Below are 26,520 nucleotides of genomic sequence, written 5' to 3'. Positions count from 1 at the left end.
ATTACCTCACCAGGCACAAATACTCTCGAGGCTGGAACTCGGTTTAATAATTCTGTTACTAGGGCAACAGCAAAAGAACCTATCTCAGAGAGAACCCATCGTAGCCTGTTTCTGCACAGAAGAGTGGTGGCTCTAAGCTGGGAAAACGGGGTTGAAGGCAAGTAGCCAAGTGACGCAGCAAGCCGCGTGGATCAAGACTTCACATAGACATTTTTTAGACCTTTCACCCTCTACAATTTGGGGAGTAGAGACATTTGAAACAGGCTTTCCAAGAAGGAAGATAGCAAGATCTAGGGAGCTGAAGCTATTGAAGCCCCATGACAGATTAGCAATACTGTCTCTGATTTGTATTTTATTTTTCTTTGAGACAGGGCCTCACTGCATCACCCAGGCTGGAATGCAGTAGCACAGTCACAGCTCATTGCAGCCTCAACTTCCCAGGCTCAGGTGAGTCTCCCACCTCAGCCTCTGGAGTAGCTGGGACTACAGTTGTGTGCCACCACACTTGACTAATTTTGTATTTTTCGTAGAGACGGGGTTTTGCCATGTTTCCCAGGCTGGTCCAGAATTCCTGGGCTCAAGCAATCCATCCACCTCAGCCTCTCAAAGTGCTGGGATTACAGGCATGAGCCACTGCACCCAGCTGCCTCTGATATTTAGACTAATCTAAGGACACCAGGAAGGGGTCGGGGAGGGATGCCTTTGCCACATCTGTCATCATGGAGGATCTTGTGGTAAAGAGTTCAAATGGCAGCATGTCTGGCAACAAAAGCGAAAGCATAGATCCAAAAGCTGACCACTCAGCTTTTCTTTAACTTGGTATCACTGGAACAATGGCCAAGTCTTAAAGGTAACTTTCTCAGTGTGTCCAGGAAGTGAAGTGCTAGGAAGAGCTTACCTATGGAAGTCATCCTTTCATCCTTTTGTCTTTTCAGGAATATTGTGATGAGATAGCCCTCACCGCATCATTCCATTCATCTCTTTGTTAGCCACCCCAGCCAGAAAAGAAATTGCCTTTCAAAAACATTAGGAAATCTATGTTCTATCCAGCTACATTCTCACCAGCCTAGGTACCTAGATATTGACTCATTTTCTGAGTAAGCTTAGGCAAATTGTTTTTCCACTTAGTTTCCTTACCTGGAAAAAGAAAAATATATACATACATATATATATATATGTGTGTGTGTGTGTGCGTGTGTGTATTTGTATAAATATATATGTGTATATATATGTGTGTATATATATAATATATACATTAACCTTAATCTCAACGGTTAATATAAGAACTTAAAGCCTGAAACATGTCATAAGCCTTCTGAAAGACAAGGGAACCAAAAGCATAAATAGAGCACATTAAAAACAGTAGTTTGATCTGGTCTGAAGTCAAGGCACCATTTAGGGCTACAGAGGGACAATGTATTCCATGGAGCTGATGAAAACAATTAGCATTTTGAGGCACTGATGCTGTACAGTAGCTAGAGCTTGTGCCCAGTAGTAAAATTTCCTGTTCCAATACAGCCTTTGTCACTCACCAGCTCTGTGACCGCGGGCGAGTGGCACCTCTTGGAGCTTCTGTTTCTTCATTCATAAGATGAGGGTCATGCAATATGACTCATTGCGTTGCTGGGAGGATCACATTCTTGACACAGGGTAAATAGTAAATGGTGGTTATCGTGTTTCCTTAAATCACAGGCAATCTATGTAACAGCACTGGAAAAGCAATATTCATCATCTCTATTTTACCAAAGAGAAAACCAATGCCCACAGAAGCTAAAATGTGTGCCCAAAGCCACCCACAGAGGAATCTTCTCACCACAAAGCTCACACTGTGCCACAGTTTTCTCTCCCATTCTGAAATCTACAAGTCTCCTATAAAGGGTCCATATTCTCTTCCCAAATCAAATGGGCTTAGACAGCCACCATTATTGGCAGCCTCAAATCAAGTTTCAGGCATAAGGACTGCTACACATAATCTTAGACATGGGCAACAGTTTATTGATTTGCTATAAGCTGAAAACATGATCTAATTCTGCCCCTAAAAAGGGTATACAATGTACAGGCTTCCCCTTGGATTCCTCTGGACAGTGAATCCTGCAGAAGTGTAGAATGCGGATGAAGCCTGGAAATCAAAGATATCCCTGGGGAATGCAACAAATGGGAGTGATTTCCTCTGGCCCTCTGGCCTTTACTCTGTTAGAGTCCAGTCTCCCGAGTGGAGACTCCGGCAGCCTGAAGAGAAAAGACAAAAATAGTTTCTACCAGCTGGCACAGCAAACAGAACCAAGGCTCATGAATAGACAGATACACACATATTCAGCCCTTAGGCCTCAGCCCTCCCGGCATGTTTTGGAACTCTTTTTCCACTTTCAGGCTGAACTTTTTGTCCCCAGGCCCCACACCTGCTGAGAGATGACTTTGCTGAAGAGGGCCCAGGCAGTGTCAAAAGTCTGGAGTGAAATGGATACCATAAGTGGCTCCTACACCAAAGTCCTTGAGACTGTTACATTCTTTAGACCTGAACCCACAACATTCCCTGCCTGGGGAGCAGTTTAACAAAGTACTGACTTGTGTGCCCCTACGTTGCTAACCCCATGTAAGTCCTAAGTTGAGCACATTGGCAGTTTCGATGGAATAAAATGGCATGTGCACTTCCTTCTGCTATTTTTCTCCTGAGAAAATAAAAGCATGCCAAAATTAAATATCCCTTAGCACTTGTACCCAGACAGCTGAGTGGACTATTTACCAGCTAACATTCATGGTCTGCTTTGTAATCGCTTGACTCTGTCTTAGTTGCTTGGGCTTTGACGCTTCAGTCATCTGTTCTCTCCCTTCACAACTGAAGTTTGATGGAACTTTAAAACTGGGAAAGCCTTTGGAGAGCGTCCTGTCTTGTTTTACAGAAAGAAAATCAGGGCTTTGAGAGGTCACGGTGTCATACTGCCTCAGCATCTCAATTGTGTTCACTTTGCCCTATATCACCCAGCCTCTTCTTTGTATGATATCAGAGCCTGTGCCCACCTGTCTTTTGGATCACCAGAGAGCTGTTTGGAGGCACACTGGCACCTGAGAGGGATCATTAAGCTGGGAAGACAGTGCCTCCATCAGATACAGCTAAAAATAGGAGCCTGCCTGAGAGCAGAGTCAGCTAGCGCGATTGTATGAGACAGGAGGGGCCTCTCCAAGTGCTCACTTGATGCTTCACCTGTCCTCCTGGAAGGATGGGCACACCAGCTATCCAAGGGGCAGGGGCAGGCTAATAAAACAGCCACACACACGAAGGGCGACCATGCTGCATCTGAAGCTGCATGAGCCGCTCACTGGGTGGAGAGATTGCCCTTTTTGCAGCCACATGATAGGTGGGACTATATGGTGTGATTAGAAGGAGTAGAAAGGCGGCCAGGCACAGTGGCTCACGCCTGTAATCCCAGCACTTTGGGAGGCCGAGGCGGGTAGATCATGAGGTCAGGAATTTGAGATCAGCCTGGCCAACATGGTGAAACCCTGTCCCTACTAAAAATACAAAAATTAGCTGGGTGTGGTGGCGCACATCTGTAATCCCAGCTACTCGGGAGGCTGAGGCAGGAGAATCACTTGAACCTGGGAGGCAGAGATTACAGTGAGTCGAGATAACGCCACTGCGCTCTACTAAAAATACCAAAAAAAATTAGCTGGGCGTGGTGGTGGGGGCCTGTAATCCCAGCTACTTGGGAGGCTGAGCAAGAAGAATAGCTTGAACCTGGGAGGCAGAGGTTGCAGTGAGCCAAGATCGTGCCATTGCACTCCAGCCTCTACTGGTTTGCTGGGTGATGCCTGAAACCTTTCCATTATGAAGGAATTTGGAAGTCCTAAAGACACTTGGAAAGTATCTACTTCATTTCCCTCAATATGTAGATGACAGAAATAAAGCCCAGAGAAATTAAGCACCTCAACCAAGAACAAACAGCCTAGTCTAGGACTTCCCAAAGCAGGATTTCTGAAATAATAGTTTCACAAGTTGTTCTTTGAAAACAAAATTTATTTAAGGTTCTGAAATCAGGTAATTCAAGCAATGCTACATTATTCTTTGTCTAGTCTGCTTCTTCTTTATCGAACATATATTTATTCAGTCTCAAAATGAGGTACACACTTTAGAGATGTGGTCTAACCTGGCAAAGCTGAAACTAGCCCATGAGTGTCCAGGTTTCAGGACCAAAAACAATACAGCTACCTCAAACAAAAAGAATATTCCCTGAGGTTAAACCACTCATAGTGCTTTGTGAAAATGGTAATACTCCAGAGCCAGGCATAGCTGACTGGTGTCAGTCAATAACCTTTAGCATGATATATTTACCTAAGGCTTTTCTAAGCAGAGCACTTGTAACCGTACGGCCAAACAGGTAGGCCTAATCCTGAGACTACTGTCTTGAGAAAGCTAGTATGGATAACGAGGCTGGAAATGAAGTAGGGCAACCCGGAGATGGGGCTGTCTGAGGGGAAGAAGTCAGAAAGAGGGAGAATGGCATAAAAGAAAAGGTGACACGTCAGCAAAATCACTCCATGAGCTTTGGCGAGTGAATCAGTGATCATTTCTCATCGAAAGGAAGCAGACAACAAACACAGCCCTTCCAAACAAAGTATCCCTGCCACACTCCACCAGCAAAACACACCCTCGCCACAGCTCCCAGAGCAGTCACTTTGGAAATTAATTCTTTTCTATAGACTTCATGTGCTAGATTTCTCTCCTTGGCAATCACATAAGATCTAGAAAGGAACTTATTTTTTAATAGAATTTGTTTTAATTATGAGGAAAGGGTGTCTGTCCTATCAATTAAGTCATGCTTCAATTAGTACAGCTATCATTGGGGTCATTACTTTAAGTATTTGAAATGTCTACTTAAATAAGGTCACTTTCAATTTGGTAAACACGCCTAAGTCATCATATTAATTCACAGCCAGTCACCCAAGGAATGCTGAGTAAGTAAACAATCAAGCATTAGCTAACTAGCCACAAATCCATTTGACTTTATTAATTTCTCTCTTGGCAAAGAAGCAAGAGAAGGAAGCAAACCATCAGAAACATTCTCACATTGTTCATTCACTATACATTTATTACATACCAGGTGCCAGGCACTGTGCTTAGGTTTCAATATGTTATTAATATTCACAACTCAGTATATATGAATGTTTTTAAAAAATGAAATCCAATTTTCCCAAAAGTAAAAGTTTCAACTCCTCAGATGTTTTATCTTATTTCTGCCTGATATGCCTTCCTCCACAGGGTGTGTGATACATCCCAACTCTTCAGCTTCCAGGTTTTCCATCCCTCGCTCCAAAAGACTCATCACCTGACAAGTAATTAATGAATATAAACTCACACTAGAAGTACTAGAGAGGCACTCACTATTTTAAAAGTCCTAGGAGAATACGAGTGGTAAAAAAATAGTTCTATTGTTGCACTCAGATTTTTTCTATATACATTTGGGTTTTGTGTTAGAAGGAGTAGCTTACACTTATTCAAAAACTTTTTAAAAATACACACATATATATATATTCAAAATGCAGACAGAGATGTGTACATCCTAGGAATAAAGTCTGAAAAGAGTACCACTTTATCAGAGGAATTCCCCTTGCCTCATTTCAAAAGAAACACCCCCTTTCCCATCTTCTTCTGGCAACACTGAAAAACTGGCACCCATCCAAATCAATACCCAAGAAAAGACCCACGCTGAGAACTGACCTCAAGCAAGTCACTGCTCATCATTAAGAAAAGGAGTTGGCCTGGAGATGTCCCATGTTCCCTCTATGGCCTGCAGATTAGGGGGTCCAATGTCACCTAATCTTCTACTACAGCTCCGTGGGGAGCGGGTACAGATACTATACACATCCACACACTGAACCCAGCCTGGTCTCCAACACTCACATGCTGCAGGCCCCTACCCATGAGGCCCCAACTCCCCCAGGGAGTTCCAGCTGGCTTACCAAGACACATAAAACACCCCCACACCACCCAGAAGAGAGGTGAGGAATCTCTTTCCCTCAGCCAGGCAGTCTCCTGAGGCTGCTGACATCACAAAGGTGTCAACTGGCAACCTCATTGTCATGTGGCTCTCCCCTGGCTCCCCTTCACTTGCAAACGCAGGGAAAGGGTGAGACCTTTCAAAGCTGCCAAGTGGGCAAGCTTCCAGCAGCAGTCTGGGAGCGAGCGACAGAGCCACCAAGCTGGCCGGCAGGGCATTGAGCCTCGCGTTTCAATTTCTGTTCAGTTCTCCTGTAATGGAAAATTGCTTTGCACAAAGCTAAAGTGTTACAGTTCTTTCCAGCGCCCCTCCCCCGCCCCACCCCCCCCACCGGCAGCCTTCGGATCAGAGGGACAGAGCCCGCAGGAAGGTGAAAGGAGGGTGGTTGTGGCTTCTTACTATGTCCCTTGCTTCAGGCCCTGGCCCTGGGTGGTTACTCTTTTCCTTTGGAATGGGGCTGGTATCAGGGTCAAAGTGTCCAAATAATTGTCTGTGTCAAGCCCAAGAAGTAATCTGCACAGGGAAGCAGTTAACCGAATACCCCCTTGACATACCCCTGAACACCCGGAGGCTGTTCCTGAACGAGAACAGAATCACTAGTTTGCCAGCAATGCATCTAGGACTCCTCAGTGACCTTGTTTATTTGGACTGTCAGAACAACCGGATTCGAGAGGTGATGGATTATACCTTCATCGGGGTCTTCAAACTCATCTACCTTGACCTCAGCTCCAACAACCTAACCTCGATCTCCCCATTCACTTTCTCGGTGCTCAGCAACCTGGTGCAGCTGAACATTGCCAACAACCCTCACCTGTTATCGCTTCACAAGTTCACCTTTGCCAACACCACCTCTTTGAGGTACCTGGACCTCAGAAATACCGGCTTGCAGACCCTGGACAGTGCTGCCTTATACCACCTCACTACTCTGGAGACCCTGTTTCTGAGTGGAAACCCCTGGAAGTGCAACTGCTCTTTCCTGGACTTCGCCATCTTCTTAATAGTGTTCCATATGGACCCCTCAGGTGAGGGCTTGATTGGGTGTGGGGAAGAGGATGTGATTGAAGTGGCTCCAGAAAAGGTGAACTCAAAAGATGGTCAGGATGGGAGAAAAAGTTGGGTGAAGCTGATTGAATGCATTCTTATTACTCTGCAGGGCCCACCCTTGGGTTGACTGGAGTAGCAGTAAGAAAAAGTTCTGAAACAGGAATTCAAAGAGCTGAGTTCTGGTCCCAAACTCAGCACTTACCAGTTGGCTACCCTTGAAAATGTCACCATTTCTCTGAGCCTCAGTTTTCTAATCCATAAAGTGGGGACAATAATATTACCTAAGGCACAGAGTTGCATCAAATATATGACGTGTGTAGAAATGATGAAGTACTCTAATTGCAAAGTGACAAGGTAATATAGGGACACTGTATTCTGTTGGTAAACTGTTCTAATCTGTTTAATTCAGCAACTGAATTTTTCCAGGATCAAAAAGTAAATTCAGTCATTCATATAGGATTATGATATATAGAAGGGAAAGTTTAATATAAAGATGGAAGGAGGGGCACGTGAGCTACCCAGACAGTGAGAGAGGGAGGGAAGAAGGAAGAAAGGGCTTTTGATAGCTGCTTTGTTTTGAAGATGCTGGCCTTCTATGGAAGGAGAGAATGGCATGAATCAATGGAGAAAGGGTCCAGTGCTCACTGTGTCAAGCAGAGAGATTCTAGTCTTACAGGTAGATGCTCAACTCTTACCTGGGAGATTTCCAAGCTCCTTGCCACCACTCTACCCGCTGTCCTCACCTGGCCTGCCACGGCCCCTGTGCTTCATTCCCTCTTTATCTTAGGGACTCTACTGTCTCATCCTTACCCTCCAATTCTTCTCTCCACCAATAATAGCATTTTTACCCAGGAAAGTCAGAGCTTCAGAAAAATGAGAAATAACTCCTCACAGAAAGTCTGGAGCCACTGATGTAATCCGGCAAAATTGGACTCTGGGTAGAAAATCAAATCCTGTCAAAACCATGTAGTTTCTCTCTTCCCTGGGTGTTTGCCTTTGAAAACGTTTTCATAGACGCAGCTTCATAAAACTCCTGCTGAAGCTTCCACCATGAAGTACTGCCCAGGTGGCAATATGCTAGAAATAATCCTGGCCAGAATGACAGACTTCAAGGAGAACTGGGGGAGAGAGAATCAAGTGGTGACAGTAAGTAAAAAACGTGCCCTCCTGGCTTCCCAATGGGTGTGTCTCAAAAAGTCCTCCTGGCAGAGTCTGGACTGGGATGAGGCAAGCAGGGCTTTTAGGAGGCAAAATTTAAGGAGGCACTGAGAGCGAGTGCACTGAGAATAAGACATTGTGAGTCAGTGCCTCCTTAAATGTTGTGCCTTAGACACCTGACCCTACTGCCGATACCTCAACTTGAGTTGTTAGAATAAATCAAAAGAAACTAACTTTGTCAGACCATCTTCCAACAGGACTAGAATGCAGAAGCAGTTATCTCAGGTAGGTTGCCTTGCCTCTCTATAACACCAACTCTAGGAGGCAGAGATAATGTTTTCTACTTTTCTCCAAAACTGTGATAGTGTCTAGAAAGCACTATCAAAGAGGTTCAATATTAATCATCCTCATGCATGACCTGTGGTCCATAAAGGGGATTCTCCCCTGTCCATGTTCCTGTAAATTAGCCTGTGGAAGGGTGTCATCTTCTTTTGCCCCTCCCCACCATACATGCACTTTTCCTTGAGTATAGCCCATCAGGTTGCAAGTGGGACCTCCCACCCCAGATGACAAGAGTAACATAGCTTGGCTTCCACCCCAGCACCTAAGCCTACCATTTCACCTCCCATTCCATCTCCCTTCATCAGATTTCTGCTTGCACAGTTGTATCTTCTCAGAATTTTCAGGCTGACCACTTTGGACTCCTTGACTCTTCAGTTCAATCCACAGTTGAACGGGATTATAAAGTAGATCTTTTTCACGGCATATTTTCCAAGACATCAGAAAGGAGTGTCTATCTTGTCAAGATTATAAGCTCCTCATGAATGAAGAGTCTGTTTTGTGAGGTAGACAAAGCTTTCATCCCCCAGCCGTGGGACCCCACACACACACCCACAATTGCTAATTTGCTCATCTCCCTCCATTTTTCCACACATGGTACCTCACTTCCTTTAGCATGAGTGTCACACCAACACTTAAACTTGTGCCCTCAGCCTGTGGAAGAGACTAGGATTGGTATTTTTAACCCTATTCTTGGATGAGAAAATAGACTCACCTGCCCAAAATCACACAGCTGATAAATGGCAAGAAAGTGACTTGAACCCCTTGATTTCAAATGCAGGTCTTTTTCCACAAGACTATACTATCTCGTAAATCCTCAAATTACATAACTATCATCCTGTAAGTGAGTTTAGTTATAAATATAAGTTATATTATAAACATATGGCTACAGCATCTAAACTTCAGCTTTATTTTCTATCTGGCTGCCACTTGGAACTGACTCAAGATCATTTTCATTGGATAATAAGCACTAACCATCATAAATTCATTGATATGCCTGTACTTCCCTTGCAAACCCAGGTTTCACCCCAGTCTACCCAACTCCAAAAGGGTGAATCTAACCTTAGCATTTGCTCTCATTTGGGCCTTAATCAGTCTGGTTCTCCCTTCCCATACACACATACAATCACAAATATGCACACAAACACACATGCAAACACAAATACCTACACACACATATGCAAACACAAAGGTTTGTATATACCATATATACATATGTTCATACCATATATACATACATACTTACATACCCACACGTATATACCATTTATACATACATACCTACTTACGTACCCATCCACATATTACATACACACACATAACTGTACAGGTTCACACCCACATACATGAACAGATACATGCATACCCATAAAGTTGAACACACATACAGTAAAATTCATTAGCTGTTTCTCTTGCCTTCTAGCCAAACCTCAATGTAAGGAAAGGTATTTAATTCATTTGACTCTCAAATGATGGTTCATGGTCTCTGCTAGGTGGAAATATCTTTGCTATTGGCAAACAGTCTTGGTGAAGTCTCAAACTTAAGCCCACCTATTTATACCACATTTGTTATCAAAATGGTGATCTTTGACATATTCTAGCATGGAGCCCATGTATCTCTCTACATATATCCACATTTCAGGAGATAGGAAGATTTCTATGAAATAACCTGAGTTATCTGGTGTTTATAAAACAGAATCCACTTCACAAACAGACTCATTTTAGACCCAAGGAAATATTGAACCTTAGCCCTGGGAAATTTTCACTGTAGTGTAATATTAAGGGCAATATGAGAGTGCACATATATTCCTTGAAAAGCAATGCAGTGAAGTAAAGGACTTCCATGCTACAATTCAGTTCATCCATTTATCTATTTAAACACTTATTGAGTGCCTACTATGTGCCAAACAAGTTCTCATGAAGGTAACTAACCAAGAAACCTGAGGCTGCATGTGGAGACTTATGTAACTCTAGGTCATCTGTGCCATATCTATGTCATAGTTTAGTTGTGCATAACAGAACAAAACAGGGCAGGACAAACGAGGCCAGCACGTGCCTGTTGGGGTGACAGGCACTTGGGGCAGCCACTTGTCCTCCAAGAGATGAAGGACAGTCACCCTCAGGCAGCAGAGCCCAGTGTTAAGAGCTCAGGTTCTGGAATAAAATTGACGGGTTATAATTCTAGCCCTGATGCTGACTATCTGCAGGATATAAGATAAGTTACTTAACCTCTCTGAACTTTAATTTCCTCATCTTGAATACAAGGATAATAATAGAACCAACATTCCTAGGGCTGTCATAAAATGAAATGAGAACATTTATGAAGTGCCATTAGCATTTAAGCTTGACACACTATAAGCAATCAAAAAACAAATGGTTGGTAGATGAGGAAAGGTACAGGATACTAAGAGAGTAGAATACCAGAAAGCAGTCAAGTGTTCCCCTAGATAAGCAGTGGACTTCAGGAAGGCTCAGCATATGTGGTGTTAGAGGACAATGCACCCTGTCTAGAAACATGACTATAGAGATGCAGGCAGGAATATAGATAGAATGTGGGAAGGTGGGCAGCTGCTTCTAAGACTCTAATCCATACAAAAATGGGGCAAGGAGAATCCTGGAGGGACAGGACAAGTCTATGTCACATTCTGACTAAGTTGGGTATTATTAGATAAGTTAAGAACATGGGTTTTCACACACTAGAGAACAAAAGCAGAAGCTCAAATCAAGACTTTGTCTCAGCCTGGGCCATAAGACTTGGGGCTGGACCAGCAGCAGCAGGGTGCCTGTTCCTGAGTCACCTGAACCTAGAACCAAAGCTCTACCTAAAGACAAGCTCCACTTCCAGAGGCAGGTGTGGATGTGTAGACTACATTCTAGGGATGTGTAGGCAACTTTCTCTAGCCTCAGGAGAAAGACTTCACCTGCACGGTATAACTGAGCAATAAATACTTTTGCCCCAATGTGTCCCTATCCACTTCCTACAACTAAGCTGAAATTAGTCACTAGAGGTTCATCCTTTTGGGTACCAATTGTGTGTTATGATCTTGAAAAAGAAACTGCAAAAATACATGAACTCCTGGGAAGAATAACACAAGTGTCCTTAAGCCTTTATCAGCTCTCATACCAGAAGGAGGAGTTAATTCTTGGGAATTTGATTAGCTAAGATTAATTCTGTGCAGTGGAGAACCTTGAAGGAAACAGAGGTGCAAGAAGGAAGTGGAGAGGTCTTAAAAGAAAAGACATGAGGGCAATATCATACGCTTCTTCTGTGTCACATTTTTGCTAAGGACCTCCCCCATAGAGGTGTTGTAGAGGAAGCCCAGTGTTTCATTCATTTTATTTTATCATAAGGCTACACTGAACAAGAATATCAAAACTTTCTCAAGTTGGCGAGATCTGGCACCATAATCAAAGGTCTCATTCAAAAGAAACTCTCCAATGGCATACTCACCAGATGTACTGAAAAGTATTCAGTTCTCAAAGCGTTAATGTAGTCACTTTTTAAACACGAAAGTTACAGCAGAAATGGAGGTGTGTTGTAATGTGTCCCTTGCTAGGGTGCTCTACTGAGCCCTGACCAATACAGACTGAAAACAGACCCACACATTCCATTTCCTTTCTGGCCCAGGTTAGCAAGTGGGAGGACTAATTCCTGGCCAGCACTGTTATTTTCCAGTCATTAATGCTACTTGAAGGTGAGAGTGGTCATTGAGTTCTTCCCAGGATATTTGATTTCCCTCAGGGGACAGGGTTGAATGGCTTTCAGGAGGCTCTCGAAAACTCACTCAAACTCTAAGCTCCAAAACATACAAAACCTAGCCTCATACATCCCATTCCCCTCTACCCACAAAGTCTGCTCTAATGCTGTCCAATAGAAGTTTCTGCAACAGGGTAAATAGTCTATATATATGGTGTTGGATACAGTAGTCACTAGCCGCATGTGGCCATTGAGCTCTTGAAATTTGGCTAGAACAAATGAACTGAATTTTTATTTTATTTTATTTCAATACATTTAAATAGCCACCTAAGGCTACTGGCTACCATACTGGTTAGGGTAGCCTTTTAACATAGGATGTTTAAGCTGGAACTTTAGAATCCAGAGTCACAGGTAAGTGGCTATAGAGAAAAGCCCAGCACAGAGATATCCTGACATCCAAGTTCAATGTTTTTCCCTGATGCCATGATATTTCTTTGCTGTCAAGCACATCATGATCCATTTAACTCTGAAACATTTATTGTATATTCATTATGTCCCCAACACTGCATTATAATGCTGGGGTGGCTGTTTCACAGAGAAAAAAAGTCATAATTTTTGTCTTGAATAAGATAATCTAGGATACGAGAGACAGAAAATAGAATTGAAAGCCAGGAAGCCCTGTCTTGATCCCAGAAATGCCACTGTGTGATATGGGGAAACTCACTTTCCTTCTTCAAGAGTCACTTTTCTTGTCCTTAAAATAAAGGATTTGGGTTAGAGATCCTCAAAGGCCTCTTATAGCTGGTAGCCTATGGACCTAAATAGAAAGATAAGCACACAGGAGGTGAGAGGAGAACAGCGCTCAGCAGGCAAGGTCCCAGGTGAGCAAGTGCAGAGTGGCAAGTGCTGAGGCGAAGGTGTTCCCAGTGATGAGGGCTACATCACATAATTAGGAAGTTCATTTAAGAAACAGATGCCTCTAACTCCTGTACTCTCCCACCTCCTATATTAAGCACCCTCAACTTCACTAAAACAATGCCTCCACCCCAAGAAACTCATTGCCCCAGACTTTCCTCCCAGGCCAGACCTGCTCAAACAGTGCTTCTCAAACTCTAATGAGCACAAGAATCCCAGGTCCTATGCCCTGAGGTTCTGATTCAGTCAACTCTTCATGCTGCTTGTCCTTAGGCCACTTTTCAGAAACCCTAGAACAGTGGCCTGTGTTCTGGACCTTCAGTGGCTGTTCCAATTAGTAAATGAATCGATTTGCTCTGAGATGCTAATGGCTAGTGTTTTGAAATATCCCCTCAGGGAGCATTTGCAATTTGACAGGGAACAACCAGAAACAGTGAGAATTCAGAAAGTGACAGGCTACCAGGGGCTAGAGTGGGGCGGTTTGAGGACAGAGAGTCCCCTCTGTGTCAGCTCTGATAGCCTTAGCCAGTACTAAATGAGCCTGATGGTGGGGCCCACACATCAGAGGAGCTTGAGCAAGGGTGCTGCAGAGGCAGTGGACAAAGCCACTCAGGGCCATCTGCAGGGAGCAGATGGGTTGAGTCATGTGCTGCTTCAGGTCCAAGTCATTTTGAGGGCGTTTTGAGCAGAGAACATCTTAGTTTCATTACGAGGTTATATCATCCTGTATTCAAGACTGCTGTAATGGGATAATGGCCCCATTTCAACCTACCAAGTACAAAGTCATCCACAACTGTGCCCAAACTTAGATTTCTGGAATGAATTCAGGTCCTCACGTTATTCCACTATCAATGCTTACCCATGTCCTCCATCAGGGAAATTAAAATAAAGACCAAAGACCAAAAAAGAAAAAAAAAAAAAAAAAGAAAGGCTGGGCAACCAGCAGCTCCAAGGCTTCCAAGGCTGCTGAAAGCCAGAAAAGCAGCCTCCTGAGGGCAAGGAGGGGGCTGAGAGGGGTACAACTGAGTCAGTGATCCCTAAGCCACCCAGAAAATCCAAGAAGGGATAGAAGCAGCAAGCATGGGACGTTTAGGAACCCCTGGGTGATGCTGACACACTCCCTGACTCAGGCCAATTGGGATCCCTGAGAGTAGGTGATCGAGGGTTACTCCAAGCTCAGAAATGCCAGATTTCTACACCTGGCCCCTCAGGTCACCCAGCATCACTCAGGACTCTGAAAAACAGCAGTTCAAGTCTGGCTAAAGCAGCCAACCTCAGTTTGCTCATCTTTAAAGGTGAAGAGCTCCTCATTCTGGAGGTAATCCTACAAAGGATGGATGCGGCTAGAGAAAAGGATGGGGGCCCAGCTAGGAAGGGCCTTGAATGGTTTTCTGGGGAACACGCAATATATCCTAAGAAGTCTTGGGAGGCAAGTGACCTGGAGGTAAGGCTAGGAAGGAAGCTCCCGTAGGCGTTCAAGCCAGACAGTATGGCAGCCTATGGCAACAGTGAGGAGGAGAGGTGTAGACATTTGAGAAGGAATCATTTAGAGGGCAGACGCAACAGGATTTGGGACTGAACTAGTTCCTCTCATAGTTTCTTGTGCACCCTTTGTAACTTCTGGCACAATTCTAATTAATAAATGTGTATTCATTCAACATTTGTCTTCCCTGATAGACCGGAAGCTCTATGAGAGCAGATCTGGATCTTTGGAAACAAGCACAGGCCTGACACAGAGAAAATGCTCAACTAGTGTTTCCTGAGCGAATGAACGAGATACAGAAAATATAGAAAAGGGAAAAATCAATGGTAGCTCCCAAGACTTTGGCTTGGACAGTGTGGGGGCTTTGCTGACATAAACACACTTGGAGGAGGGCAGTGAGGAAGTCAGCCTAGAAGCCGAGTCCCATCTTGACCTTACTGAGTGGGAAGTCCCTGTAAAACACTAGGCATTTGGATGTTCTGACCTGAAATTCAGAATAGAGAACAGGGCATAAAATATACATATAATTGGGGATCATCAACTTACTAGTGATCACTGAAACCTAACAGAAGATGAGATCAATCAGGAAAAAGAGTTTCAAGTGAGGATAATAAGGGCCAAGTACAGAAGCTTTGGGGAATGCAACATACCAAAGGGTCAAGTAAGAAAGAGCAACTCATGTAGGACAGCAGGAGCCCTCAGACAAAGGAAATTAGAACAGGATAAATTCATGGAAGCCAAAGAGTTCCAAAAAGTGGGAGCAGGTCAGATAAGGACAGAAAACTGTCCATCAGATTTAGCACCAGGGATCCCTGATGTCTTGGGCAGTTCTGCTGGCATGATGAGAGTGAACACCAATCCATAATGGGCTATGAACTGAACATCAAAGGTGTGAAGGAGTAAACCATGTAAACTACTCTTCTAGAAAGCATGGCTGTGGACTGAAGGGAATAGGGTGCTAGTTGGAGAGAAAACAAATGAAGAAGGAGGATTTTTAGGAGAAAAGAGATCCAACCATGTGTTTATCTGCTGATGGAAAGAGTCAATGCAGAGAAAAAGGACAAAGATAGAAGAGAGAGGGGAAGTCATTGGTGGGGTAAAGTCCCTGAGAGGACAGAAATGGTGGATGATCTCCAAGGGGTAATCCTTGAAAGGGGAGTGGCACCCCCTCTGCCCTCTGGGACTGCAGAGAAGGAGGTGAGGGTAAACACAGATGGGGTGACTGTAATAACAGGGGACAAATACAATTGAGGGGCCCAATTGGTGCCTGTATTTCTCTTTCAGTGAGGTAAAAGACAAAAAATGACTATATATCTGTAAAGTACACATTTTCATGTAATGTTTTCTATGAAGCTTCCATAACACCAATCCAATTAGGCGACTATAAAATATCCATTGTCCTTGAGATGCTCACATCCTAGTTGAGCAGGCAACACCAAGGTGGGCTGTGGATGCAGGCCACCTGTCTTTTCATCCTGCCTCTGTCACTTGCCAACTACTTGACTGTGGGCAACAATCTCCATCCAACCCAAGTCCTCACGTGCAAAATGCAGATAAAATAGTGCCTATTTCCTCAAGTTGTGATAATTAAATGAAAAAACCCACATGAAGATTTTAGAACTGCACACAGTACATGTTCAATTAATGCTAGCTGTCATTGTTGTTACAAATTCTTTGTCTGGCGGTGATTCTGAGTGTCACATGAGATGCAGAGGAGGGGTAGAGCAGTGTGGGTTTGCAGAAACAAACAGGGTGAGCAGAGGCAAGGAGTTCAACTTGGGGGAGCCAGAGCTCTTGAGGGGGATGTTAAAGCTTCCAAGATGATGTCATAAAAAACACCTGATCTGCTGCATGACCCATATGCAATGATAGGTGGTGGTTGTTGTTGTTGTTGTTGTTGTTGTTGTTGTTGTTTGGAGGCAGACTCTTGCTGCTCTGTTGCCCAGGCTGGAGTGCAGTGGTGCAATCCCAGCTCACTGCAGCCTCGACTTACCAGGCTGGGGTGATCCTCAGCATCCCCAGGAGCTGGGACTATAAGTATGTGCCACCATTCTTAGACAAATTTTTATTTTTAGTAGAGATGGATTTTGCCACATTGGCCAGGCTGGTCTGGAACTCCTGACCTCAAGTGATCCACCCACCTTGGCCTTCCAAAGTGCTGGGAGGTGTGAGCCACTGCACCCGGCCAATGATAGCTTTTTTGATCACACAGAAGAATTTGGCCTTCTCCTCAACCCAAATAAGAGAATAACTAAAAATCCAATGCATCCAATTAAAACATAGTTAAGATGGAATTAAAGTCATGTTAGACAAACCCTTGTAATTTTCAATGCATTTTCTTCTAACAGTCAAGATGCTTTGGTCACAGCATTTGGCTGAGATGAGGCACAGGCATTGTTATCCCTATTTGACATTTACAAAGAGGTAAGGAGCCCAGACTGGGATCTGAGTACATGCATTCACTGACAGTTACTGAGCACCAATCAGATGCCAGCCGCTTGGCCAGGCACGGGGCATACTGGTGTGAACAGAAACAGACATGCTCTCATGAAACTTACATTCTAGCGGGAGAAGAAGACAATAAATAAATTGATATATGACATAATGTCAAATAACAAGTGCCATGGAGGAAAATAAGAGAGGGGAAGAGAAGAGTGTGCCTGAGATTGAGAACAAGGCAGATACTTCAGGCTCAGTGGGCCTGCGGAGGTGGTTTTGAGCAGAGAACTGAAATAAAGTGAGAGAGAAGCCAAGGAAATATTACAAGGGGTGGAAGAAGGTCTTTCTAGACCAAGGGGAGAACGAACACAAAGGCTCTGGGCTGGAATAGAAAGGGAATATGGCTGGAGCAGAGTGAAGGAAAAGGAGAAAGGGAAGAAATGAGATAGAAAATTACTGAGGCCAGGTCACATAGGGTAGATAGGCCATGGAGAGGCTTTTGATTTTATTCTAAGTGTGATGGGAAGTCATGGAAGGATTTTGAGCAGGGAAGTGACATGATCTGTAATTACAGATTGCTCCCACTGCTGTCTCCAGATAGAGATTGTAGGAAAAAGCAAGGACACACATTCAGAGGCCAACACAGTTCAGGCAAAAGAGGACACTGGCTGGGACCAGGGCAATGGTCCGGGTAATTAGAAGAGGTAAGAATCAGGATACATTTTGAAAGTAGGACTAGCAGGGTTTGCTTATGATCTGAACATGTAATGTGAAAGAGGAAGCAAACAATTTCTGCCTGATGTTTCTGCCTGGTGAACTGGTGAATGATGGTGCCCTTCGGCTCCTGGGGTTTCACAATGGTTTGTTATCCATGAGGACAACTGTCTGCTCTCTGGATCTTTCTGAGCAGATGGGTAGTTATTAAGCAGGCTCAGCTCTAGGCCAAACTGAGAAGAAACTAGAAGAAAAAAATTTAATTTTTAACTTCCAAGAAGAACCTGGTCCTAGCCGCCAGCCCCACCATGCAGCTTATTCCCCTCACCCCACCAAAAGGTGGTAGCAGGGGGCTACCCCTGAGTAGGGATTAAGTCATTTGCTTCTTTTTCAGAAAACTTTACACTTTGAGTGTTATTTTATTGGTGAAATGGAATGTTTCATCTCCCACTGACAGAGTTCTGGGTACTGACAAGCCCATGAGAAGGAATTATGAGAAAAAGAAAGCTTTTTGCCTCTGAATCATGCCCATTTGCAACCAGTTATACATGAGACCAGTCCTGTAACCTAAAACACCTGTAAAGCACAGGAATAATCAGGTTGAACTTGCTAAACGTCAAGGTCTCATCTCCATGTTCCATGAGTCTATGAATCACTTTTAACCTTTAAAAATCTATAGACTCTATATACAAGGGGGGGAAATTGTGAATACCAGATAAGAATTGTACTTTGCACAAGCCCAAATAACACAAATCCTTAAGGTTTTAAGGTGCCTAGGATGGATTAGACCAGGAGTCAGCACACACTTTCCAGAAAAGGCCAATAGTAAATATTCTAGGCTTTGTGGGTCTTCATTGCACCTACTCAACATTGCCATTAAGGTGAAGGCAGCATTAGAAAATATGCAAAAGGATGGGAAAGCTGTGTTCCAATAAAACTTTGTTTACAAAACAGCAGGCTGGATTTGGCCCACAGGTTGTAGTTTGCTGACCCCTGGCTTACGCCATCATTGCATGACAGCTGGGCAATGAGTAAGTGGAGCTCCAGAAAGGCAAAGGTAGAAGCCAGTGCCAGGGCTTGAAATTCTCATAGGTTTGTGCATGAGGATCTCAGAAGGGGCCTTGTTGGCCAGTTGGCTTTGGTGTTCTTGAGCAGTCATATTGCCCAACCTAGGTTTCCTTCTAGGGAATCATCTCCTCTGGGCACCTGTAGTACAACAGAATATATAATAGTGATCCCTTCAAATTCCATTTGGGGAACCTGTCCTAAACAACAGGCCAAAGACATCAGAGTTTTAAAAGTGCTATAGGAGATCAGACCAATAATCCACCCTTGCATTCAACATACATTTATTGAGCACCTACTGTGTGCCAGGCACTAAGGATACAAGAGTACAGAAAAAGGGTTTCTGCTCTCAAACAGTTCTCAAAAAGTAATTTGGAAATAATAATAATTACCTTTTGATATCATGTCTGCAGCAGTTTGTCCTCATACTCTTACCCTTGTTTCCTTCTCTTTAGTCTCACAGGACAGAGGAGGTGCTCTTCCCAGTTCAAGGCTTATACCTCCATTTGGTCCTAGAGAGCATCCATTCCTGCCTCCTTGGAGCTTCACTTAGCTCACTGAACCCTCCCCAGACTCTCATAGGGATTGGTACTCACCCAGTGTAGAGTGTCCGAGGCAGTCCAAGGTCAGCTGACCCACCTATGGTATTCTACCACTCAGGTTCCCTTTCCTCCACCCGAGCATTATGTCAGGGACAGTGAGCCCAAGGGGTTTGAATAACAATCAATTCATTCAACAAATACGCCCTGTGCTCTAGCATCCTGATAGACGTCAGTGAACAAAACAGACAAAAAATTCTTATCCTCATAGTATCTGTAATCTAATGAGTGGAGTCAGAAAAATGAATAGGTGGCAAATCAATTTCCTTGACAAAAACATAATTTAGCTTGCAAAAAAATGGAAGGCAAAGCACTGTACATCTAGTGATATTTGGGTGGACTGGGGCCTAAAAGAAAAAATGGGGGAATTAGGCTTTTCTCTAGATCCAGGGTAGAAGTTGACGAAGAGCTTGACAAGGTGCATAAAGCTGATAGAAACATAATTTCCTCACTGAGAGGTAATTGCAATGCATTCAGATTCCACCCTCTTGCTTTCCATTGCCACTGCCTAAATGTTCACCCCTTCAGTCAGCCCAGAAGGTTCCTGAGCAAGCTGCCACAGGGGCTCGAGCAACCTGCCCATGGCCTGGCTCCTTTGGGGGCACCAAGGCCCTGGGAACCTGCAGCACAGCCCTGGGCAGAACTGGGGTCCCTCCTGAAGACCAAGAAAAGAAGCATTTCCCCTTATAACTGGCGGGTTCAATACTGTTTTCTGAAAGAGAGGCCTCCTTGGCTCCTACACTAATAGGTGTGGTTCCAGGACCCAGACACTGTAGTTCTTCCATGCATCTGATTCTGACAAAGAGGTTTTCTGCCTTTGAGCAATATGTTGTGTACAGAAATAAACCAGGTGGTGGTTTATGTTTCCTTAGGAACTATTTGCAATAAGAAGTTCAATATTAATGACATCTGTAGTTAATGCCTGGCCCACTGGAGTGAGGCTGAGGAAAGGGATGGCATAAAGTTGGGTCACCTGTCTATAAAATGAATGGAACCTCCTGGAGTTGTGCAGTGCACAGCATGTAAAACAGTACTTGCCGACCCCCTGTGTGAGAGGCAAGGAAATTAAGAAAGCCAGAGAAGGAAGAACTGATGTACAGTTTATTCATTCCATAGCATGGGAATAATTAAAACTACCCTGTGGGGTGATCAAAAGTAGAGGTTAGAGCTTAATTTTGTAAAGCATCTCATATAGTGCCTAGCACATGTCAGGCACTCCAGGATCAGTAGATGGGTATAAAACCTCTGAAGTCATCATACTAGAATAGTAAAAGAAGGTATGGTTAATGAGCTAAAGAAAAGGAAGTTAAATGATTTTTTTTAAAAAAAGGAGGCAACAGGTTAGAAAAAGGACATGAAATAAGTGAGACAAATAAAAAAATAAATACTAGGTATAAATCCAAATATATCAGTAATTACATTTAATGTCAATGGGCTTATTAAAATACAAAGTTTGCTAGCTTGGATGAAAAACAAAACCCAGCTACATACTGCTTACAAAAATATACCTTAAATATAGGAACATAGAAAGATTAAAAGTAAACGGACGGAAGAAGATACACAATGCAAACACTAACCAAAAGAATTTCAATGCAGCCATACTAATGTTAAACAAAGTAAACTTTAAGGCAAGAAGCATTACTAGAGATAATGAGAGATATTGGTCAATGATAGAAGGGTAATTCTACCAGGAAGACCTAACAATTATAACTTTGTATGCACCTAATAACACAGCTTTAAAATTTGTAAAGTGAAGGCCAGGTGTGGTGGCTCACGCCTGTAATCCCAGCACTTTGGGAGGCCAAGGCAGGCGGATCACCTGAGGTCAGGAGTTCGAGACCAGCCTGGCCAACATGGTGAAACCCCATCTCTACTAAAAATATAAAAATTAGCTGGGCATGGTGGCGCATGCCTGTAATCTCAGCTACTCAGGAGGCTGAGGCAGGAGAACCACTTGAACCTGGGAGGCAGAGGTTGCAGTGAGCCAAGATCATGCCACTACACTCCAGCCTGGGCAACAAGAGTGAAACTCTGTCTCAAAAAAAAAAAATTGTGAAGCAAAACTTGAAAGAACTATATGGAGCAGACCAATGCACAGTAAAAACTGGTAATTTTACATAATTAGAGGGACTAGTAGACGATTGTTTAATAATAACTAAGAGACAATAGATGTTTATAAATAAAAAGTCAATAAGGGTATAGAAAATCAGTACACCACCACAACCTAACTGACATGCATAGAACAATGTACTCAACAAAGAATACAGTAAATCCTAACTTAATATCCATAGGTTCTTAGAAACTGCCACTTTAAGCAAAATGACATATAGCAAAGCCAACTCCACCATAGGCTAATTGATATAAGCAAGAGTTAAGTTTCTAAAGCTTATTTCTAGTCACAAAAACATCATCAAACTTCTAATAAAGATCAAAAAACCCTTCTAATGTTTAGCATTGAAATATGAAACATACATACATTTAAGAAAGATTTATACAAACAAGTAAGACAATATTTGCCTAATTATTTCAGTTCAGGGTTGTGAGTGGCTGGAGCCTATCTTGGCAGCTCAGGGTGTAAGGTGGGAAGCAGCCCTGGCCAGGACACCATTCCCTTGGGGGCCATGCATACACATACTCACACTTACTTAGACTGGCACAATCTAGACACACCAGTCCACCTAATATGCACATCTTTGAGATGTGGGAAGAAACCAGGGCACCTGGAGAAAACCTGTCCAGACATGGGGAGCACACACGAACTCCATACAGACAGTGGCCCTGGCTGGGAATATTTTTTTTTCTCATTAACATTGTAACAAAATGACATAGAATGAAATAATGTTGTTAGAGGATCTACTGTATAATATATTTGTAGCACATGGAAAATGTACCAAAATTGACCTTACATTCAGCCATATAGCAAATTCTCAAGGAATTTCAAAGGATCAGAGTGTTTCTATAGAATTAAACCAGAATAGTAGGATTAACCTAGAATCTCATAATTTAAAAAAGTACCAGAACATCCCTCAATTTTACAAATTACACAATTCAGTCAATGAATGATAGCTCTTATTAACAAGAACAATAATGATCAGACATGGTTTATACCTTTAAGAGCTAAAAGTCTACCTGGTAGGGGAGAAAGGATGCACATTGTAAATAACCATCATGCAAGATAGAATGTGATAGGTACTTAAGAATGACACAAGGAAATGCTAGGGATGAGTTCACGAGTGGGAACAATCACATGTCCTCTGAGCTCTGAGGATGGGGTGGTTGAGGAAGGTCTCCCTGGAATAGACGCATTTAGGCTAGATCTTAAAAGATGGGAAGAACATGATCCTGCAAAACTAGGGGTATGAGGCATTTGATAAAAAAGGAGCAGTGTAACAAAGTAACTATAGATGAGGGCAAGGGTGAGGTGTAATCAAGGCATAATATGTAGTTTAATTTAATTGGAGCAAAGGTTACCAGCAGTGCTGAGAAGGAGGGAAGGGGAGAAGGGTAGCTGCTGAGGGGCTCTGAATGCCAGGCCAAATGGTCTGGGTGTTATTCTGAGGTTCACAGGAGGTCAGAGGACTGTTTTGAGCCAGAGTGTGACCGAGAAGAGCTGTACTTGGGGAAGGCAATTTGGCAGAAGTGTGTGAAATGGCCCCGAGCTGGGAAAAGGAAACAATGGAGATAGGGAGCCTGGGAGGGGAGAGCCCAAATCTTGGCAGTGACTGCGACTGGGAAGAGGGGGAGATAATTCAGTGGGAGAGAAACCCAGGCCTCCCTCCCAACAAAGCCACCCACATCCCTCACTTAGCAGCCTAACAATGCATTAAAATCACTGCCTAATTGCTCCTTTCAAAGTTAATGCTCCAAAATGGGGAAACGTGTGTGATGTTTAGTCTCATCTCTGCCGCCCAAGCTGCAATTTGAAAGCCCAATCTTTTTAAAAATAGAATGAGATAAACCCCCCTAGACACATCGCAGACCCTCCGAATCCCATGTTTTCCTTTCTCAAATACATCTTTCTTTGAAGATTCATGTGTCTCCCACAGTTTGGGCAGGTGACCTGAGCTCTCTCTCGATAGAATTCCTGGAGAGCTCCCAGGCACCTCCCCTGCTCATGGGAGCCCCATGCCCAGGCCTCCTGGGCAAAGCCACAGAGGTCCTCAAGCCAGGCTGACTAGAAAGAGGTACAGAGGCATAACTGTGTTCCCGCGACTTCAGCCCTCAACTCCTTTCCCTCTACTTGAGAGCTCTCTGGTGGGGCAGGTTTGCCCTGAGGGCCACCATCCCACACTGTCTAGAGAGAGGCTTCTTCCTCTCCCTTCCTCTGTAATTATTACAAACAGTGGATATGACACAGTTCATGCACTGGCTTCCCCTCTTGTGTCTAAAAGCTTGAGTCCTAAACAGCATTACACACTGCACGCCATCTTCCTGAACAAGACAAAATGACTTTGCTGTAGGTGCATTGATACAGAAGCAAGAGGCAAGTATTGGTGTCTGGGTGAAGAGGACAGCTCTTTCCAGCCACCCGTAAGCCCAAATGCCTTCTCCCCAGCCAACTTACTTCTGTACTTTTTCTTTGAATGCTGCTTCCAGCCCCCATTAGGATTTACCTAACTGAACCTGATTTTCCTAACATCCTGGGTCACCAAGGATAGTGATGTTTTCACTAGTCAGGCAGTTCCCGCCCTGAAGTTTAGAGGAAACTCCTCTCCACAATAGCTCCTGTTTGCAAATCCCACTTACGCAAAACAAGCTCACACTGGCTTTCTGTCTTCTGTCTTCTATCTAGATTCTGCAGTTATCTAAAACCTTCAAGTTATGGGATCTCCTGAATCTCAGTTTCCTTATTTGTAAGACAAGGAAAATAATATTATGTGCATCAAGGTTATTATTAGAATTAAATGAGATATTTGTAAATAACTTAGTGCATAGTAAGCACTTAGCAAATACTGCTGCTATTATAATTTTGATTGTGGTTGTCTCAAGCCCTGGCTTCAGCCCTGAGCCGGAGCTCAGTGATCTAGTAGTGTGTGCTGGATACATTCACCTGAGCACCTCACACAAGCACTCAGCCTCAGCATGGCAGAGTATATGGAGTTAGAAAAATGTAGGGGCAGTGATAGGGCTCCGAGGATTCCGTGCTCCAGGCACAATCACCTGTGCCTTCTTACCTATGTCAGTAAGTTATCTCAACTACCCTGAGAAGTGTCATTCTTTGCACTGGTAGGATGAGGAAATGGAATTCAGAGACAGAATCCGGTATCCTGCTGAAGTTTACAAAATTAGCAAGTAACAGAATCTGGATTAGAAGCCTGGCCTGTCTAGATCCACAGCCCACTTTTCTTTCTGTTATATAGTGAAGGCCATGGCGCTACATATGGGGAGGTGCTCAGAGAAGTTTCCAGAAGCTGAGTCAGCTACTAAGAATGACTGAAGACTCATGTCGATGACATAATCAGCCAGTGATGGCCAACATCACCACCGAGAAGTAGAACTGCTTTCCCTATTGGCAACCTGTTTACCCTGGGCTCCCCTGACTTGTTTGGGGGGGAAAGTGGTGAGCGGGTAGAACACACAGTAAACATTTCAAGAGAATCTCGTCCCTCCCTATAGTTGAGTGGCTTGCAATGCTCTTGGGGGATGCTAGTGGTGCCAGGTTGGACTCAGCTACTGCTAAAGAGAAAGGGACAAGGTGAAGGGAAAGTTGGGATGGAGGCAAGGGAGGGTCAAGAGGGAGGTGACTGGTAAAGAACAGAGAGATGTCAACACTCCATGGCAATCTTGCCTAACCTTCCAACCTCCCCACCCCTGTTGTGGCCTCTCCTTCCTTGAGCATCCTTAAGAAGCATTTTCATGGCCTGAATGCAGCAAAGCCTGGGGACAAGGAACAGTCCAAGGCCCAGTACTTCTCAAACTCCAATGTGCAACAGATACCCTGAAGGTCTTGTTGAGATGCAGATTCGGATTCAGGAGGTCACAGGTGGGTCCTGAGATTCTGCATTTCTAACAAGGTCCAGGTGATGTCGATGCTGCTGGCCCACAGACCACACTTGGAGCGGTGAGGGTGCAGATGATCCCTCCTGATCCCCTTTGGCCTTAGGACGCTGGGAGTCACGCTGTTTCAGCACCCTGCCTGCTGTGTTTTTCTTCTTAGATGATCTAAATGCCACATGTGTGGAGCCCACAGAGCTGACAGGGTGGCCCATCACCCGGGTGGGGAACCCACTCCGATACATGTGCATCACGCACCTGGACCACAAAGACTACATCTTCCTGCTGCTCATCGGCTTCTGCATCTTCGCCGCGGGAACTGTGGCTGCCTGGCTCACAGGTGTGTGTGCTGTGCTCTACCAGAACACCCGCCACAAGTCGAGCGAAGAAGACGAGGACGAGGCCGGGACTAGGGTGGAAGTCAGCAGGCGGATTTTTCAAACCCAGACGAGCTCGGTCCAGGAGTTCCCTCAGCTTATTTAGTTGCCAGAGACCACTATCTTATGTGCCTCCCCCAGGCTCCCTGCTTTCTCTCTTGCCCTCCCCATCCCACCACCTTGGAGCTGTCATAGAGATTGAAACCTTCTAGTAAAATAAATAAAATCTCTGCTGGCCATTTCACAGGTTGGTCCCTTCCCACTGCACCAGCCCAAGGATGACTCCTTGAGCTCAGCAGGATGGGGTAGAACAAAATCTAGAAACGTTGTTGGATGCATCTAAATACCGAGAAAGTCTACCCCAAAAGTAAGCCATCTCATGTTTACTAAGTACATATTATGTCCCCAAACTAAGTGCTGGAGGGATGGATACAAGGAATACAAGATTTAAGATCTTCCCTAAAGAGCAAACAATTTAAGTGGAAGTGAAGATTAATATTAATCAAATGGAGAAAAGTATAAGACAATGATAAGAACTAACATTAACGGAATGTGTCCATCCATGTACCATCTTCACACTCCATCTTGTAGTTATCACAGCCATCCTATAATATTGATATTATTTTACTGTGAAAATTTGAGGCCTGAACAAGTTAAACAACTGACTGAGGTCACCCAACTGGTAAGTAGCACAGCCTCC

General features: G+C 44.0%; 2 protein-coding genes across 5 annotated transcripts in view; one reads left to right on the top strand and one right to left on the bottom strand.

Moving 5' to 3' along the window:
• RXRG (retinoid X receptor gamma) overlaps positions 1 to 6,032 on the bottom strand; it is a 142,778-nt gene extending 136,746 nt beyond the window's left edge. Inside the window, exons 1-2 of one of the 4 annotated variants that reach the window (XM_063693265.1) lie at positions 5,959 to 6,032; positions 1,533 to 1,710 (exon numbers count right to left, since the gene is read on the bottom strand). The gene's annotated coding sequence lies outside the window, so the exon portion shown is untranslated. The other 3 variants (XM_063693267.1, XM_063693259.1, XM_063693263.1) reach the window with 3 other exon arrangements.
• A 65-nt stretch (positions 6,033 to 6,097) lies between these two features.
• On the top strand, positions 6,098 to 26,064 carry LRRC52 (leucine rich repeat containing 52). The gene is made up of 2 exons (XM_004027823.4): positions 6,098 to 7,018; positions 25,607 to 26,064. The coding sequence occupies exons 1-2, from the start codon at positions 6,397 to 6,399 to the stop codon at positions 25,924 to 25,926; spliced, it is 942 nt and encodes a 313-aa protein (XP_004027872.1). The 5' UTR covers positions 6,098 to 6,396; the 3' UTR covers positions 25,927 to 26,064.
• Positions 26,065 to 26,520: the final 456 nt, after the last annotated feature.

Source organism: Gorilla gorilla, chromosome 1, assembly GCF_029281585.2.
Source record: "Gorilla gorilla gorilla isolate KB3781 chromosome 1, NHGRI_mGorGor1-v2.1_pri, whole genome shotgun sequence".
Lineage (NCBI taxonomy): Eukaryota > Metazoa > Chordata > Mammalia > Primates > Hominidae > Gorilla > Gorilla gorilla.
This window is presented reverse-complemented; position numbering and strand designations above follow the sequence as displayed.